The sequence below is a fragment of the Cherax quadricarinatus genome, chromosome 12 (assembly GCF_038502225.1).
Source record: "Cherax quadricarinatus isolate ZL_2023a chromosome 12, ASM3850222v1, whole genome shotgun sequence".
In the NCBI taxonomy this organism is placed as follows: Eukaryota; Metazoa; Arthropoda; class Malacostraca; order Decapoda; family Parastacidae; genus Cherax; species Cherax quadricarinatus.
In genome coordinates, this window is record NC_091303.1 from 35828158 (window position 1) to 35842873 (window position 14716).

At 43.5% G+C, this 14716-nt stretch overlaps 1 protein-coding gene across 2 annotated transcripts in view; it reads right to left on the minus strand.

Moving 5' to 3' along the window:
• LOC128686683 (protein cueball) overlaps positions 1-14716 on the minus strand; it is a 210176-nt gene that overhangs the window by 129454 nt on the left and 66006 nt on the right. For both annotated transcript variants that reach the window (XM_070084307.1, XM_070084308.1), the window contains exons 4-5: positions 12524-12647; positions 11258-12066 (exon numbers count right to left, since the gene is read on the minus strand). In XM_070084307.1, the coding sequence (XP_069940408.1) occupies positions 11258-12066; positions 12524-12647 (933 nt within the window). The remainder of the gene's footprint in view (positions 1-11257; positions 12067-12523; positions 12648-14716) is intronic.

Genomic DNA, 14716 nt, shown 5'->3' on the forward strand with positions numbered 1-14716 from the left:
ATTTTGTATTATTCCAGTGTTTTTAGTGCTTTTAACTGCTAAATAAGCCACCATGAGCCCAAAGAAAACTTCTAGTGCCAACCCTGTGGTAAAAAGGGTGAGAAATATTATCGAAATACTATCGTCCCACGGTCAGCTGCTGCTGCTGCTGCTGCTGCTGCTGCTGTAGCACCATCAGCTGCAGCTGCTGATGTAGCACCATCAGCTGCTGCTGCTGCTGTAGTACCATCAGCTGCTGCTGCTGTAGTACTGTCTGCTGCTGCTGCTGCAGCACCATCAGCTGCTGCTGCTGTAGCACTGTCAGCTGCTGCTGCTGCTGCTGTAGCACTGTCAGCTGCTGCTGCTGTAGCACTGTCAGCTGCTGCTGCTACTGTAGCACCGTCTACTGCTGCTGCTGCTGTAGCACTGTCAGCTGCTGCTGCTGCTGTAGCACTGTCAGCTGCTGCTGCTGCTGCTGCTACTGTAGCACCATCAGCTGCTGCTGCTGCTCCTGTAGCACCGTCAGCTGTTGCTGCTGTAGCACCATCAGCTGTTGTTGCTGTAGCACCATCAGCTGCTGCTGCTGCTGTAGCACTGTCAGCTGCTGCTGCTGCTGTAGCACCATCAGTTGCTGCTGCTGCTGTAGCACCGTCAGCTGCTGATGCTGTTGCTATAGCACCGTCAGCTGCTGCTGCTGTAGCACCATCAGCTGCTGCTGCTGCTGTAGCACTGTCAGCTGCTGCTACTGCTGTAGCACCATTAGCTGCTGCTGCTGTGGCACCGTCAGCTGCTGCTGCTGTAGCACCATTGTTGGTGTGGCTTATTGAGAATACCGAGAAACAATTAACCCCAGAGGGTTAGCACCCAGGATAACCTAAAAAAGTCAGTGTGTCATCGAGGACTGCCTAACTTATTTCCATTGGGGTCCTTAACCATGTCTCCCAGGATGCGACCCACACCAGTCGACTAGCACCCATGTGAACAGGAAAAAATAGCTGGAACTAGTGCTCATATTGGTGAATTTAAGGCTAGCAAAGGTTGGTTTGAAAGATTTAACCCTTTCAGGGTCCAGAGGCCAAATTTCTAAGTGCACACCAGGGTCCAACAATTTTCCCCCCAAAATTTTGTTATTTTTACTTATGAAATGGTAGAGAATCGTTTTCTGAAGGTAGTAAAACAAAAAGTACGAAATTTGATGGAAAATTGACGAAATTATGCTCTCGCGAATTTTGATGTGTCAGAAATATTTACAAATCGGCGATTTTGCCGACTTTAACTCCCATTTTAGGCCAGTTACATTATTCCAGTCGACCAAATTCTTAGCTATTTCACTAGTATTACTTCTCTTCTATCGATTGAACACAAGAAATCGCCAAGTCAACTGATCAGAAATTTGTAATTTGGCCAATTTAACACAAAGTTCAAAATATTCCAATTTAAAATAGGGTCCAAAATAAACAATGTAGGTATTCCTGGCACTAAACTAACATTTCCTCTGTTCATTAGTTATGTTTTGAGGCTTTACAAATGAATTCCATTTTTATTTTTTATTCACATAATGAATTTTTATTCACACCAAAAAAGAGAAGATTTACTGTTATGCAATATTGTAATAATTGTACAAATATCATCACCACATTTGTGAATGTATATTAGACCCACCAGCTAGCACGTATTAGTGTAAGGTCGTTTGTTTACTCTTGAACATCGGCAAAAAATTTAACATTTCTGCTACTTTGAGCTCCGTTTCAAGCCATTTTCAGTGCTAAAACCAATCAAAATAATCTCTATTTCTGTAATATGTCTTCCATTCTATCAAATGAGACCAAGAAATCACAAATATAACTATAACAAACATACGAAAAAACACTGCAAAGTCGCTGCTTTAATCGAAAATCATGGTCTCAGTTTTTTTCTCTCATTATACACTGTGTGCTGCAGGATTTGTGTGGTGCACACATACCTCAAAGATGTATTCTCTCATATCTAGGCCCAAATTTACCACTCACAGCTTATCAGAGCGAGCTGAGCTCATGGCGTAGATCTACGGTTTGGACCCTGAACGTAAAGCTGTAGATCTACGGGACGGACCCTGAAAGGGTTAAGAATCGTAGTGTGATAAGGCCTGTTCTGGAAGAAAATGCCAAACAGGACCTACATTGAACATTAAAATGGTATAAAATACCGACAGGTTGTTAGGTAAGACACATATGCAACAGTTAGGTATCTTTATTATGAAACGTTTCGCCTACACAGTAGGCTTCTTCAGTCAAGTACAGAAAAGTTGATAGAAGCAGAAGATACTTGAAGACGATGTAATCAGTCCATCACCCTTAAAGTTTTGAGGTGGTCAGTCCCTCAGTCTGGAGAAGAGCATTGTTCCATGAAGCCTACTGTGTAGGCGAAACGTTTCATAATAAAGATACCTAACTGTTGCATATGTGTCTTACCTAACAGGACCTACATTACGCAGGAGGAAAAGGCACTCTCATCAGTCATTCCTGCATCTTCAATAAAGGTGTCATTTATTCTTCATTTAGTAGAGTAGAAAATGTATATTTCATGTGGTAAATTTTTTTTTTCATACTTTTGGGTGTCTTGCATGGATTAATTTGATTTCCAATATTTCTTATGGGGAAAATTAATTCAACCTACGATCATTTCGTCTTACGATGGGCTCTCAGGAATGGATTAATATAGTAGGTCGGGGGGACCACTGTAATTACATTTTATTCATTCTAGAGTATATATCAGGTTTCTATGTTATTTATATTGTTTGTTATGTCATATTAGATGAACTGTGATAGATAAATAAGCCGCAGAGTTGATGATAGCGAAATATTCAAGGAGTATTTTGTCCTGTCTCCAAACACTTGTCGGCCGCCGCCACATATATAATGACATTTTATTCATTCTAGAGTACAGTGGACCCCCGCATACCGTTGGCATCACATAACGTTAAATCCACATACCGATACATTTTATCGCTAAGATTTTGCCTCGCATAATGCTAAAAAACCCGCTCAACACTATTCGTCCGAGACACGTCTAATGTGCGGCCTGAGCCCGCCTCACATTCCGCCGGTGGCATTGTTTACAAGCCAGCCTCCGCGGTAACTGTTATTGCTGTTCTTACTGCTGAACAGCGGTTTAGTGCCGATGAAGGTAGTGTAGGTAGCAATGATACGGCCGTGGACTAGTTTGGCTTTAATTGGGTAGGAGTGAGTACACAACGGGCAGTGTGAGGGAGTGACCGCAAGCCAGTCCGTGGAGGGGGAGCACTTGTGTCTGTCAAGTCGGTCGGCCTAGGAGTGAGAGACGGTGAGCTCAGCCTCCCACTGACGTGGGTGACCCTACAGAGGGCAGCACCTAAAAATGCCGCGAAATATGAACTAGTCAGAGCAGACGGCTAGGCTGTGTGTTCTGACAGTACAGGCTGTCTACATTTGCTCGGCCACACACCTTGCGTCGTCCCGACGCGACAATACTGGTGGGCCCGTAGGTATAAAGGAATTACATACACTAGCTACCCCAGAGAGGGACTGGCTTTCGCTCACTAGTAAATAAAAAATGGACATAAAAATGCAACAGGCAAAAAAAAACTCTCCCATCCAGGGGAAGAGAAAACTGGTTTGCCCACGCTGTTTCTCAAGTCACGTGTTCAGCGTCACTTGTATGTTGCTGTTGTTGTTGTTCAGCTCAGCACAGCCGTTTCAGCAAGCCAGAGGTGAGTTTTGTGGTGATTTCTGCGTCCAGTGTGAGCTCTCTACGTATTTGTGGGTGGGGGAGGAGAGGAGAGGAAGTGGCTGTTCCTCACCTTGCCCATGCTCGCCCTACTCACGCTCACCCGTCTACCATACACCACTCACCACTGCCCACTCCCTCTGCTGTGTTTTCTGCTGTTTTCCATGTGAATTCTTTGCCAGAACTGTGTATCCGAGTGCCCGAGGTCACTCGAAGCTGCGTGGATCAGCATGCCACATAGATCACGACACCATGTGGATCGACACCACGGTGGGTGTGGGCGATGTCACGTGGATCTACCAGCCACGTGAGTTACCAGATGTCCCAAGGCCACATGCTGTGGTCTGCTGCCCGCATCACATTGACGTCACCCACGATGCTGCCCGACTTCGTGACGTCACCTCGAGATGTCTGTTGACGTCACCTCGAGATGTCTGCTGACGTCACCTCGAGATGTCTGCTGACGTCACCTCGAGATGTCTGCTGACGTCACCTCGAGATGTCTGCTGACGTCACAGTCCTGCTGACGTCACCTCGCGACATCACGCCTGACATCACATGATGTCACCATCGAGTGTTCTAGTAATTATTTTAGTATTGTCGAGAAGATTGAGAGAAAATATATGTCGTGTGTTAATTAATTCCTCTCAGTCAGTGTTCTCACATGTTAGTGTACCGTATGTACAGCGGTGTGTTTTTAAAGTTTCCGTGTGTCCAGTGAGGTCTGAGCCAGACCTGAGTGGCACCACTGTGCTAAGTCACCCGTGTGACCAGTGTGTTTGACAGCTGATTACTCAGCCCTGAGCGTATGAGCCCTCTTGTACAGAAAGCTTTTATGCTCGTCGCTCGTGATGTTCTGCAGAATCGTACCTGCTACAATTCCCATCGAGATTTGTTTCACTTCACCTCCAGACCTTCAGTGCAGTTATATGTAGAGAAACAAGTCTGGGGACGCTTAGGCTAACCTCTGCTATAACTCCAACTGTCGAGAGATGATACTCGTCAAGCCGCAGCCAGGCCTGTCGGCAGGCACTGTGTCAGCCTCGTGTCACAAGCTTCAGTGAGCAGCCTGCACAAAGATGATGTCACGTTGACTGCTAGCTCGCTCACTGCAGTCTGGTGTATGATGTTACGACTCCCAGATGTTTCGCCCAGTCGTCTCTACCACGACTCGCTCCACAACTCGCTCCACGCTCGCCGGCAGTGACAGCCCAGTGACAGTACCAGTCGAGAAGTGTCCTCCTGAGTCGCTTGCCAGAAGTCCTGCCCAGTTGCCAAGTTTTGTCGACGCCTCACTCGAGGGCACCAGCATGTCGTGCCCTAGGTTGAGTGAAAACCTGCAGCGACTCCTACGATGTCTGCTTCACCGTTCCAGAGGAGATCGTAACCTGTTACGTCACAGCTCAGCCGCAGCGATGTCTCCTGTGTTGCAGTATATGTCCAGACGCAGGAAGGCGTGCAGTGATGCCCTTCGACGCTCATTGCCTTTGACCACGATGTTTAGCACACCCCATGTTTTTTCTTCCCTCCCTGTAGGAAGTTTTTTTTCCATGTCCATATGTATATATATGTTTTTATTTTGTGTTCTGTGCCCTGTTCCTACAAGAGAGAGACAGAGTTTCTTTTACTACCAGTATTGTCGCGTCGGGACGACGAGCGGTAGGTGGCCGAGCGTATGCAGACAGCCTGTACTGTCTGCACAGACAGCCCATGCTGTCTGCCTGCTTAGTTCATATTTTGCGCCACTCAGGTGCTGCCCTCTGTAGCCAGGCCTCTAGGTAGGCACGCCAGCCTGCCGGCCCATGACCCTCACTCTCACAGCGGCCTAGCAGGAACACACAAGGCCTCTCCAGCTCTCTCTCGTGGGCATGGCCCTCCCGGGCCATGGGCACAACACACAAGCCTGTGTACCCACAACGACTTAACAATAAACAAAGAAGCCTCCGAAGACGTATATCATTTACTACCCGCTACCAGAATACCAAACAAGCCCGTTATAAATGGTGACAGCGGTGCTCGCAGCAGTTGTGTTTGCCTGGAGAGAGGTAGGAAGAGGTATGAAGTCATCTTCACTTCATCACCCTACACAAGAAGCATCCATCTCTCAACGAGTTATCCTGATGTCGTGTCTGCACGTTTGAGCATCCAGACACAGGTACAAGCAGGATCCAGCCAAAATTTGCCGAAATTCTCCGAGAATTGTAAGTGACCCCACGCTACAGCGTCCCACGCTACAGTATCCCACCGCTGTCACCACTGTTATTGCTGTTCTTACTGCTGAACAGCGGTTTAGTGCCGATGAAGGTAGCGTAGGTAGCAATGATACGGCCGTGGACTAGTTTGGCTTTAATTGGGTAGGAGTGAGTACACAACGGGCAGTGTGAGGGAGTGACCACAAGCCAGTCCGTGGAGGGGGAGCACTTGTGTCTGTCAAGTCGGTCGGCCTAGGAGTGAGAGACGGTGAGCTCAGCCTCCCACTGACGTGGGTGAGCCTACAGAGGGCAGCACCTAAAAATGCCGCGAAATATGAACTAGTCAGAGCAGACGGCTAGGCTGTGTGTTCTGACAGTACAGGCTGTCTACATAACATCCAAGCATACAATCGTAACATTTCGTATTATTACAGTGTTTTTGGTGATTTTATCTGCAAAATAAGTGACCATGGGCCCCAAGAAAGCTTCTAGTGCCAACCCTGTGGTAAAAAGGGTGAGAAATATTATCGAAATACTGTGGTACCATGGTCAACTGCTGCTGCTGCTGCTGCTGTAGCACTGTCAGCTGCTGCTGCTGCTGTAGCACCATCAGCTGCTGCTGCTGCTGTACCACCGTCAGCTGCTGCTGCTGCTGCTGCTGCTGCACTGTCAGTTGCTGCTGCTGCTGTAGCACTGGCAGCTGCTGCTGCTGCTGTAGCACCATCAGCTGCTGCTGCTGGTGTACCACCGTCAGCTGCTGCTGCTGCTGTAGTACTGCCTGCTGCTGCTGCTGCTGTAGTACTGTCTGCTGCTGCTGTAGCATCGTCTGCTGCTGCTGTAGCACTGTCAGCTGCTGCTGCTGCACTGTCAGCTGCTGCTGCTGCTGTAGCACTGTCAGCTGCTGCTGCTGCTGCTGCTGCACTGTCAGCTGCTGCTGCTGCTGTAGCACTGTCAGCGGCTGCTGCTGCTGTAGCACTGTCAGCTGCTGCTGCTGCTGTAGCACCGTCAGCTGCTGCTGCACCACCGTCAGCTGCTGCTGCTGCTGCTGTTGTAGTACCATCTGCTGCTGCTGTAGCACTGTCAGCTGCTGCTGCTGCACTGTCAGCTGCTGCTGCTGCTGCACTGTCAGCTGCTGCTGCTGCTGCTGTAGCACTGTCAGCTGCTGCTGCTGCTGTAGCACTGTCAGCTGCTGCTGCTGCTGTAGCACTGTCTGCTGCTGCTGTACCACCGTCAGCTGCTGCTGCTGCTGTACCACCATCAGCTGCTGCTGCTGCTGTAGTACCGTCTGCTGCTGCTGCTGTAGTACCATCTGCTGCTGCTGTAGCATCGTCTGCTGCTGCTGTAGCACTGTCAGCTGCTGCTGTAGCACTGTCAGCTGCTGCTGCTGCTGCTGTAGCACTGTCAGCTACTGCTGCTGCTGCTGTAGCACCATTGTTGGTGTGGCTTATTGAGAATACCAAGAAACAATTAACCCCAGAGGGTTAGCCACCCAGGATAACCCAAAAAAGTCAGTGCCATCGAAGACTGTCTAACTTATTTCCATTGGGGTCCTTAATCTTGTCTCCCAGGATGCAACCCACACCAGTCGACTAACACCCAGGTGAACAGGGAAAAACGCCTGGAACTAGTGCTCAAATTGGTGAATTTAAAGCCAGTAAAGGTTGGTTTGAGAGATTTAAGAATCGTAGTGGCATACACAGTGTGATAAGGCATGTTCTGGAAGAAAATGCCAAACAGGACCTACAGTACTCAGGAGGAAAAGGCACTCCCAGGACACAGTGTCTCATCAGTCATTGCTGCATCTTCAATAAAGGTAAGTGTCATTTATTCTTCATTTAGTAGAGTAGTACATGAACAATATATACTGTGCATGTACTACTCTACTATTGTGCATGTATCCTTCTCTTTGTGTGTAGGAAAATGTATATTTCATGTGGTAAAAAATTTTTTTTCATACTTTTGGGTGTCTTGCACGGATTAATTTGATTTCCATTATTTCTTATGGGGAAAATTCATTCGCATAACGATAATTTCGCATAACAATGAGCTCTCATGAATGGATTAATATCGTTATGCGGGGGTCCACTGTATATATCAGGTTTCTATGTTATTTATATTGTTTATGTCATATCAGATGAACTGTGATAGATAAATAAGCAGTATAGATGATATTAGCGAAATTATTCAAGAAGTATTTTGTCTGATCTCCAAACTGTCGTCCAAAGCCGACACAGCCCATACCACTACATGAATTACATATTTTATTCATTTTAGAGTATATATCAGGTTTCTATGTTATTTATATTGCTTATTATGTCATATTAGATCAAGTGAGATTGATAAATAAGCCGTAAAGTTGATAGTAGCAAAATTATTGAAGTACAGAATTCCACTGGAATGGATTAATTGCATTTCAATTAATTTAACCCTTTCAGGGTCCAAGGCCAAAATCTGAAGTCACGCACCAGTGTCCAAGAATTTTCCAAAAAAAAATTTGTTATTTTTTCTTATGAAATGGTAGAGAATCTTTTTGTGAAGGTAATAAAACAAAAAGTACGAAATTTGATGGAAAATTGACGAAATTATGCTCTCGCTAATTTTGATGTGTCAGTGATATTTACGAATCGGCGATTTTGCCGACTTTGACTTCCATTTTAGGCCAATTACATCATTCCAGTCGACCAAATTCTTAGCTATTTTACTAGTATTACTTCTATTCTATCGATTGAGCACAAGAAATCGCCAAGTCAACTGTTTCAACTACAAAATAAAGTGATCGGAAATTGGTAATTTGGCCAATTTAACACAAAGTTCAAAATATTCCAATTTCAAAATAGCATCCAGAATAAACAATGTAGGCATTCCTGGAACTAAACTAACATTTCCTCGGTTCATTAGTTACGTTTTGAGGCTTTACAAATAAATCCCATTTTTATTTTTTATTTACATAATGAATTTTTATTCACACCAAAAAATAGAAGATTTACTGTTATGCAATATTGTAATAATTGTATAAATATCATCACCACATTTGTGAATGTGTATTAGATCCACCAGCTGGCATGTATTAGACGTGTGAGGTCGTTTGTTTACTCTTGAATATCGACAAAAATTTAACATTTCCGCTACTTTGAGCTCAGTTTCAAGCCATTTCCGGTGCTAAAACCAATCAAAATCATCTCTATTTCTGTAATATGTCTTCCATTCTATCAAATGAGACCAAGAAATTGCAAATGCAACTATAAAAAACATACGAAAAAACACTGCAAAGTTGCTGTTTTAATCGAAAATCTTGGTTTCAGTTTTTTTCCTCTTATTATACACAGTGTGCTGCAGGATTTGTTTTATGTGGTGCACACATACCACATAGATGTATTCTCTCATATCTAGGCCCAAGTGTACCACTCAGTTTATCAGAGTGAGCTGAGCTCATGACGTAGATCTACGGTTTGGACACTGAACGCAAAGCCGTAGATCTACGGGACGGACCCAGAAAGGGTTAAATGAGAAAAACTGACTCTGCAAATGAGCAAATCCAGTTGTGAGCAAGGTCCTGGGACGGATTAAACTCGCAAGCAGAGGTTCCACTGTATTTGGGAGTTGACGTGTCAGTGGATGGGTTTATGAAGGATGAGGTTAACCATAAAACCGACGAAGGAAAAAATCTTAGTGATGCGTTGAGGTATATGTGGAGACAAAAAAATGTTATCTATGGAGGTAAAGAAGGGAATGTATGAAAGTATAATAGTACTAACACTCTTATATGGGTGTGAAGCTTGGGTTGTAAATGCTGCAGCAAGGAGGCGGCTGGAGGCAGTGGAGATGTCCTGTCTAAGGGCAATGTTTTGTGTAAATATTACACAGAGAATTCAGAGTGTGGAAATTAGGAGAAGGTGTGGAGTTAATCCTAGATAGTAGGTTGGTAGACAGCAACCACCCAGGGAGGTACTACTGTCCTGCCAAGTGAGTGTAAAACGAAAGCCTGTAATTGTTTTACATGATGGTAGGATTGCTGGTGTCTTTTTTGCTGTCTCATAAACATGCAAGATTTCAGGTATGTCTTGCTACTTCTACTTACGCTTAGGTCACATTACACATACATGTACAAGCATATATATACACACCCCTCTGGGTTTTCTTATATTTTCTTTCTAGTTCTTGTTCTTGTTTATTTCCTCTTATCTCCATGGGGAAGTGGAACAGAATTCTTCCTCCGTAAGCTATGCGTGTTGTAAGAGGCGACTAAAATGCCAGGAGCAAGGGGCTAGTAACCCCTTCTCCTGTATAAATTACTAAATTTAAAAAGAGAAACCCTTGTTTTTTTTGGGGGGCCACCCTGCCTAGGTGGGATATGGCCAGTTTGTTGAAAAAAAAAAAAGTGTGGAGTTAATAAAAGTATTAGTCAGAGGGCTGAAGAAGGTTGTTGAGGTGGTTTGGTCATTTAGAGAGAATGGATCAAAGTAGAAAGACATGGAGAACGTATAAATCTGATGGGGAAGGAAGGTGGGGTAGGGGTTGTCCTTGAAAAGGTTGGAGGTAGGGGGGTAAATGAGGTTTTGTGGGCAAGGGGTTGGACTTCCAGCAAGCGTGCGTGAGCGTGTTAGATAGGAGTGAATGGAGATGAATGGTTTTTGGGACCTGACAAGCTGCTGGAGTGTGAGCAGGGTAATATTTAGTGAAGGGATTCAGGGAAACCGGTTATTTTTATATAGCCGGACTTGAGTATAGGAAATGGGAAATGCAATGCCTGCACTTTAAAGGAGGTGTTTGGGATATTGGCAGTTTGGAGAGATATGTTGTATATCTTTATAAATGATTCTAAACTGTTGTATCTGGGCGCCTCTGCAAAAACAGTGATTATGAATAAGTGGGGTGAAAGTGTTGAATGATGATGAAAGTATTCTCTTTTTGGGGATTTTCTTTCTTTTTGGGTCACCCTGCCTCGGTGGGAGGTGGCCGACTTGTTGAAAAAAAAAAAAGTAAAAATTTATAATCCTTCATATGTTGCATTGGTTACTAGTAAGACAGCTATCACCCACTATCACCAGTAAACAAGAAAAAGAATTATCTCAGAATATATTATTGGGAAAATTAGAAGTGAAGAAACTGTTAATGTGAACCTAGTGGATTTAAAGGTAACTAAGAAAATGACTAGAAAAGTGTTCATTAAATAAAAGTATTGTGGGAATGTATTGCACAGAGCACAACCAGAGGATGCCCAAGTTTAGCCACAGAAAAAAAAAATCTCCATGGAAGTTGTTCCATGAATGACCACAACCAACTTATTCACACTGTATATGAAATAATTACTGTGTAACATAAACCAATATTATTCTACTTACATTTCTTCTTTGATCATTGATGCATTTGTTTGCAAAAATAAAGAAGCATTGTGAAAAGCTTCATTTTCATGTTTCACGGAGCTTATTACGTTCTTCTTAGCATCCTGACCATCAACATTTTCTGCACGACTTTCTACTGAATTCATTGAGTTGGTGCTTATTGAATCTGCACTAGTGTTATTGTATTTATTAATTTTCTCAGTGTTATGTTTTACTGGTTTTATATTTTTCTTACCCTCATGACCAACATTTTCTGTGTGACTTGCTGATGAATTCAATGAGTGTATGGTTGCTGACTTTGCACTTATGATGGCATCCTTATAAATTTCTTCAGTGGCTGATTCTGGGTGAGAAGGTTTGGCAGGCAAGCTTTTTATGTCAGTTTCCAGGTCAGTCATGTTATCTACTTTACACTTGAAACTCTTATGATCTTTACACCTGAACTTTTTCTGTCCTTTACATAAATCCAAGGAGGAGTTTTTTACTGAGCTATTTAACAAGGCAAGGCCATAAACTCCATGATGCTTTGAAATGTCTGATATAACAGAAGGAGTATGAACAAGCTTCACAACATCATCAGGATTGGTCAGTGATGCACGCATTATGCCTTGTTTGCCCCAATCTGCCCAGTAAATGTATTCCTCATCAACTGTTAAAGAAAATGGAAAACAGTTTTCCATGCTTAAAAGTTCACAATGTTCTGCTGCCCTGGAAGGCGAGGTGACAATGCGACAGCAGCTTGTGGTATAGTTATCTCCTAAAGTCTCTGCCCAAACAAGTGCTCCATGTGGGAAATCGTATGTTAAGCCCTACAGAGAAAAAATAACAAATTACAAAGCTGTTCATATGACTTTTAACTGCTAACTAACCCACATCACTTAGCTTAATATGTACACAATATAAACACAAATTCACATTCAGTAAAAGATATATAACATAACTCACTTAAATCACTGAGACATTAAGAATTTTGGCTATAATGACAGTAACATTAAGCTAACAGTCAAGAAAGTGTTTCAAATAAAATTATTATTATAATATTGCTAACTAATGAGGTAGTCATGGGTGTGGGTCATGAAATAAAATTGTGATAAACCTCATTATAATAATTGTTACTCTACTGTTCCTCAATAACAACAATAAATTTTGATGATAATAAATGTGTTTCAACATTTGTCCTCACTGGGTACAGCATACCCAGGCATAACCGATAATGGCTATTTCCAGAAGCATACTCCTCTAGGGTAAAATGATACCTAGTCTTACCTGATAATAAAAATTAAGGTCCTTGTCATGTTGAATGATTCTATGTTCATCTCCAGCCAAATCCAGCATCTCTACACTGCTTTTCACTTCTCCTGATCCATTTCGTTTACTCCAGTACAACAATCTGAAACAACTTATACAGTAGCATATCTCAGGAGTCCTGAATAATTACAAAACATCTCTTCAATATTTTGTCAGTGCATTACAGGATTAAGAAATTTAAACTTTCTCCACCTCCTTTACTAAGGGAGGCCTTATCGCAATTTTCAGCGCATTTCAGCGCGCTGTCAAAAAAAATCGAAAAATTATGGAAATTGAGTTATTTATACCGAAAAATAGCTTAACTCTTTGGCAACACAATGGTACCAGAATGAATGTTCTACGACGTTTCTACAAGAAATTATAGTCATTTATATCAGGTATGGTGACGGCGATGTGGGTAGTGAGTCTGCTCACAGCCCATATAGTTTTTGGAATTTTTCCCTTGTTTTTTATCTCTTTTTCTTGCATTATTCTTTCTAATATAATAACTGACTATTTGGCATCATAAAACAGTAGAGACAACCAGGCACTATATGGGAACGCTCGGCAGTGTTCCCGCTCCAGAGAGTGCCAGGAGAAATCACTTCATTATTACGCTTATATCAGCTTATATATCAACTCTACGGCTTATTTATCTATCAGAGGTGATCTAATATGATATAATAAACACTATAAATAACATACAAACATGTTATATACTCTAGACTGAATAAAATAAGCCATAATACGGCGAGAGACCATCGGGAATATTTCGATATACAGGTGTCCCTCGACATTCGCGAGGGTTAGGGGATCAAGAGCCTCGCAAATGTTGAAAAACCGTGAATGTTTGGTGCCCCAATATATTGTAGGGAAATATAATATAATACTGCTTAACTTGTTGAACCATGAACAATCATAAAATACATGAAAACGTCGTAAGTTGTACTAAATATATACATGTTATGCTTTAATAACATGTATGTTATTAAATACCACAGACTCCACCACTGCCTCCACCACTTCCTCAACCAATGCGAGTCCCTACTACCCTCCCTCCGACCCCCGCAACTGGCAGCCAACCCTCCCACCACTCAGTGTGGTGAGTGTTTTGTTTGTTCATTATTTGCTATTAAACTACAGTATAAATAATGTAAACACATTCATGACTGCATATTGGAATGGCTATTTGAACAGGTATTGGACGGTGACATCATGTGTTTACTCTTGAACACAGCAAAGAATCAAATATTTCTGCTACTGCTAATAATAACAATAGTAATAATAATAATAATAATAATAATAATAATAATAATAATAAGATATAATTGAAGAAGGAAATTGTACAAAAATACGAGGGAGTGGTTGACACATCGTCAGTGTGGCTTTGTTTATGCTGGAGTGAACATTAGTCTCCCTGCTCTTCCAAACATTTCACAATAATTCAGCGGTTGAGGCAGTGGTAGAGGCAGTGGTAGAGGCAGTGATAGAGGCAGTGATAGAGGCAGTGGTAGAGGCAGTGGTAGAGGCAGTGGTAGAGGCAGTGATAGAGGCAGTGATAGAGGCAGTGATAGAGGCAGTGGTAGAGGCAGTGGTAGAGGCAGTGGTAGAGGCAGTGATAGAGGCAGTGATAGAGGCAGTGATAGAGGCAGTGGTAGAGGCAGTGGTAGAGGCAGTGGTAGAGGCAGTGATAGAGGCAGTGATAGAGGCAGTGGTAGAGGCAGTGGTAGAGGCAGTGGTAGAGGCAGTGGTAGAGGCAGTGATAGAGGCAGTGGTAGAGGCAGTGGTAGAGGCAGTGGTAGAGGCAGTGATAGAGGCAGTGATAGAGGCAGTGGTAGAGGCAGTGATAGAGGCAGTGATAGAGGCAGTGATAGAGGCAGTGGTAGAGGCAGTGGTAGAGGCAGTGGTAGAGGCAGTGGTAGAGGCAGTGGTAGAGGCAGTGATAGAGGCAGTGATAGAGGCAGTGATAGAGGCAGTGGTAGAGGCAGTGATAGAGGCAGTGGTAGAGGCAGTGGTAGAGGCAGTGATAGAGGCAGTGATAGAGGCAGTGATAGAGGCAGTGGGTGAGGCAGTGGGTGAGGCAGTGATAGAGGCAGTGATAGAGGCAGTGGTAGAGGCAGTGGTAGAGGCAGTGGTAGAGGCAGTGGTAGAGGCAGTGATAGAGGCAGTGGT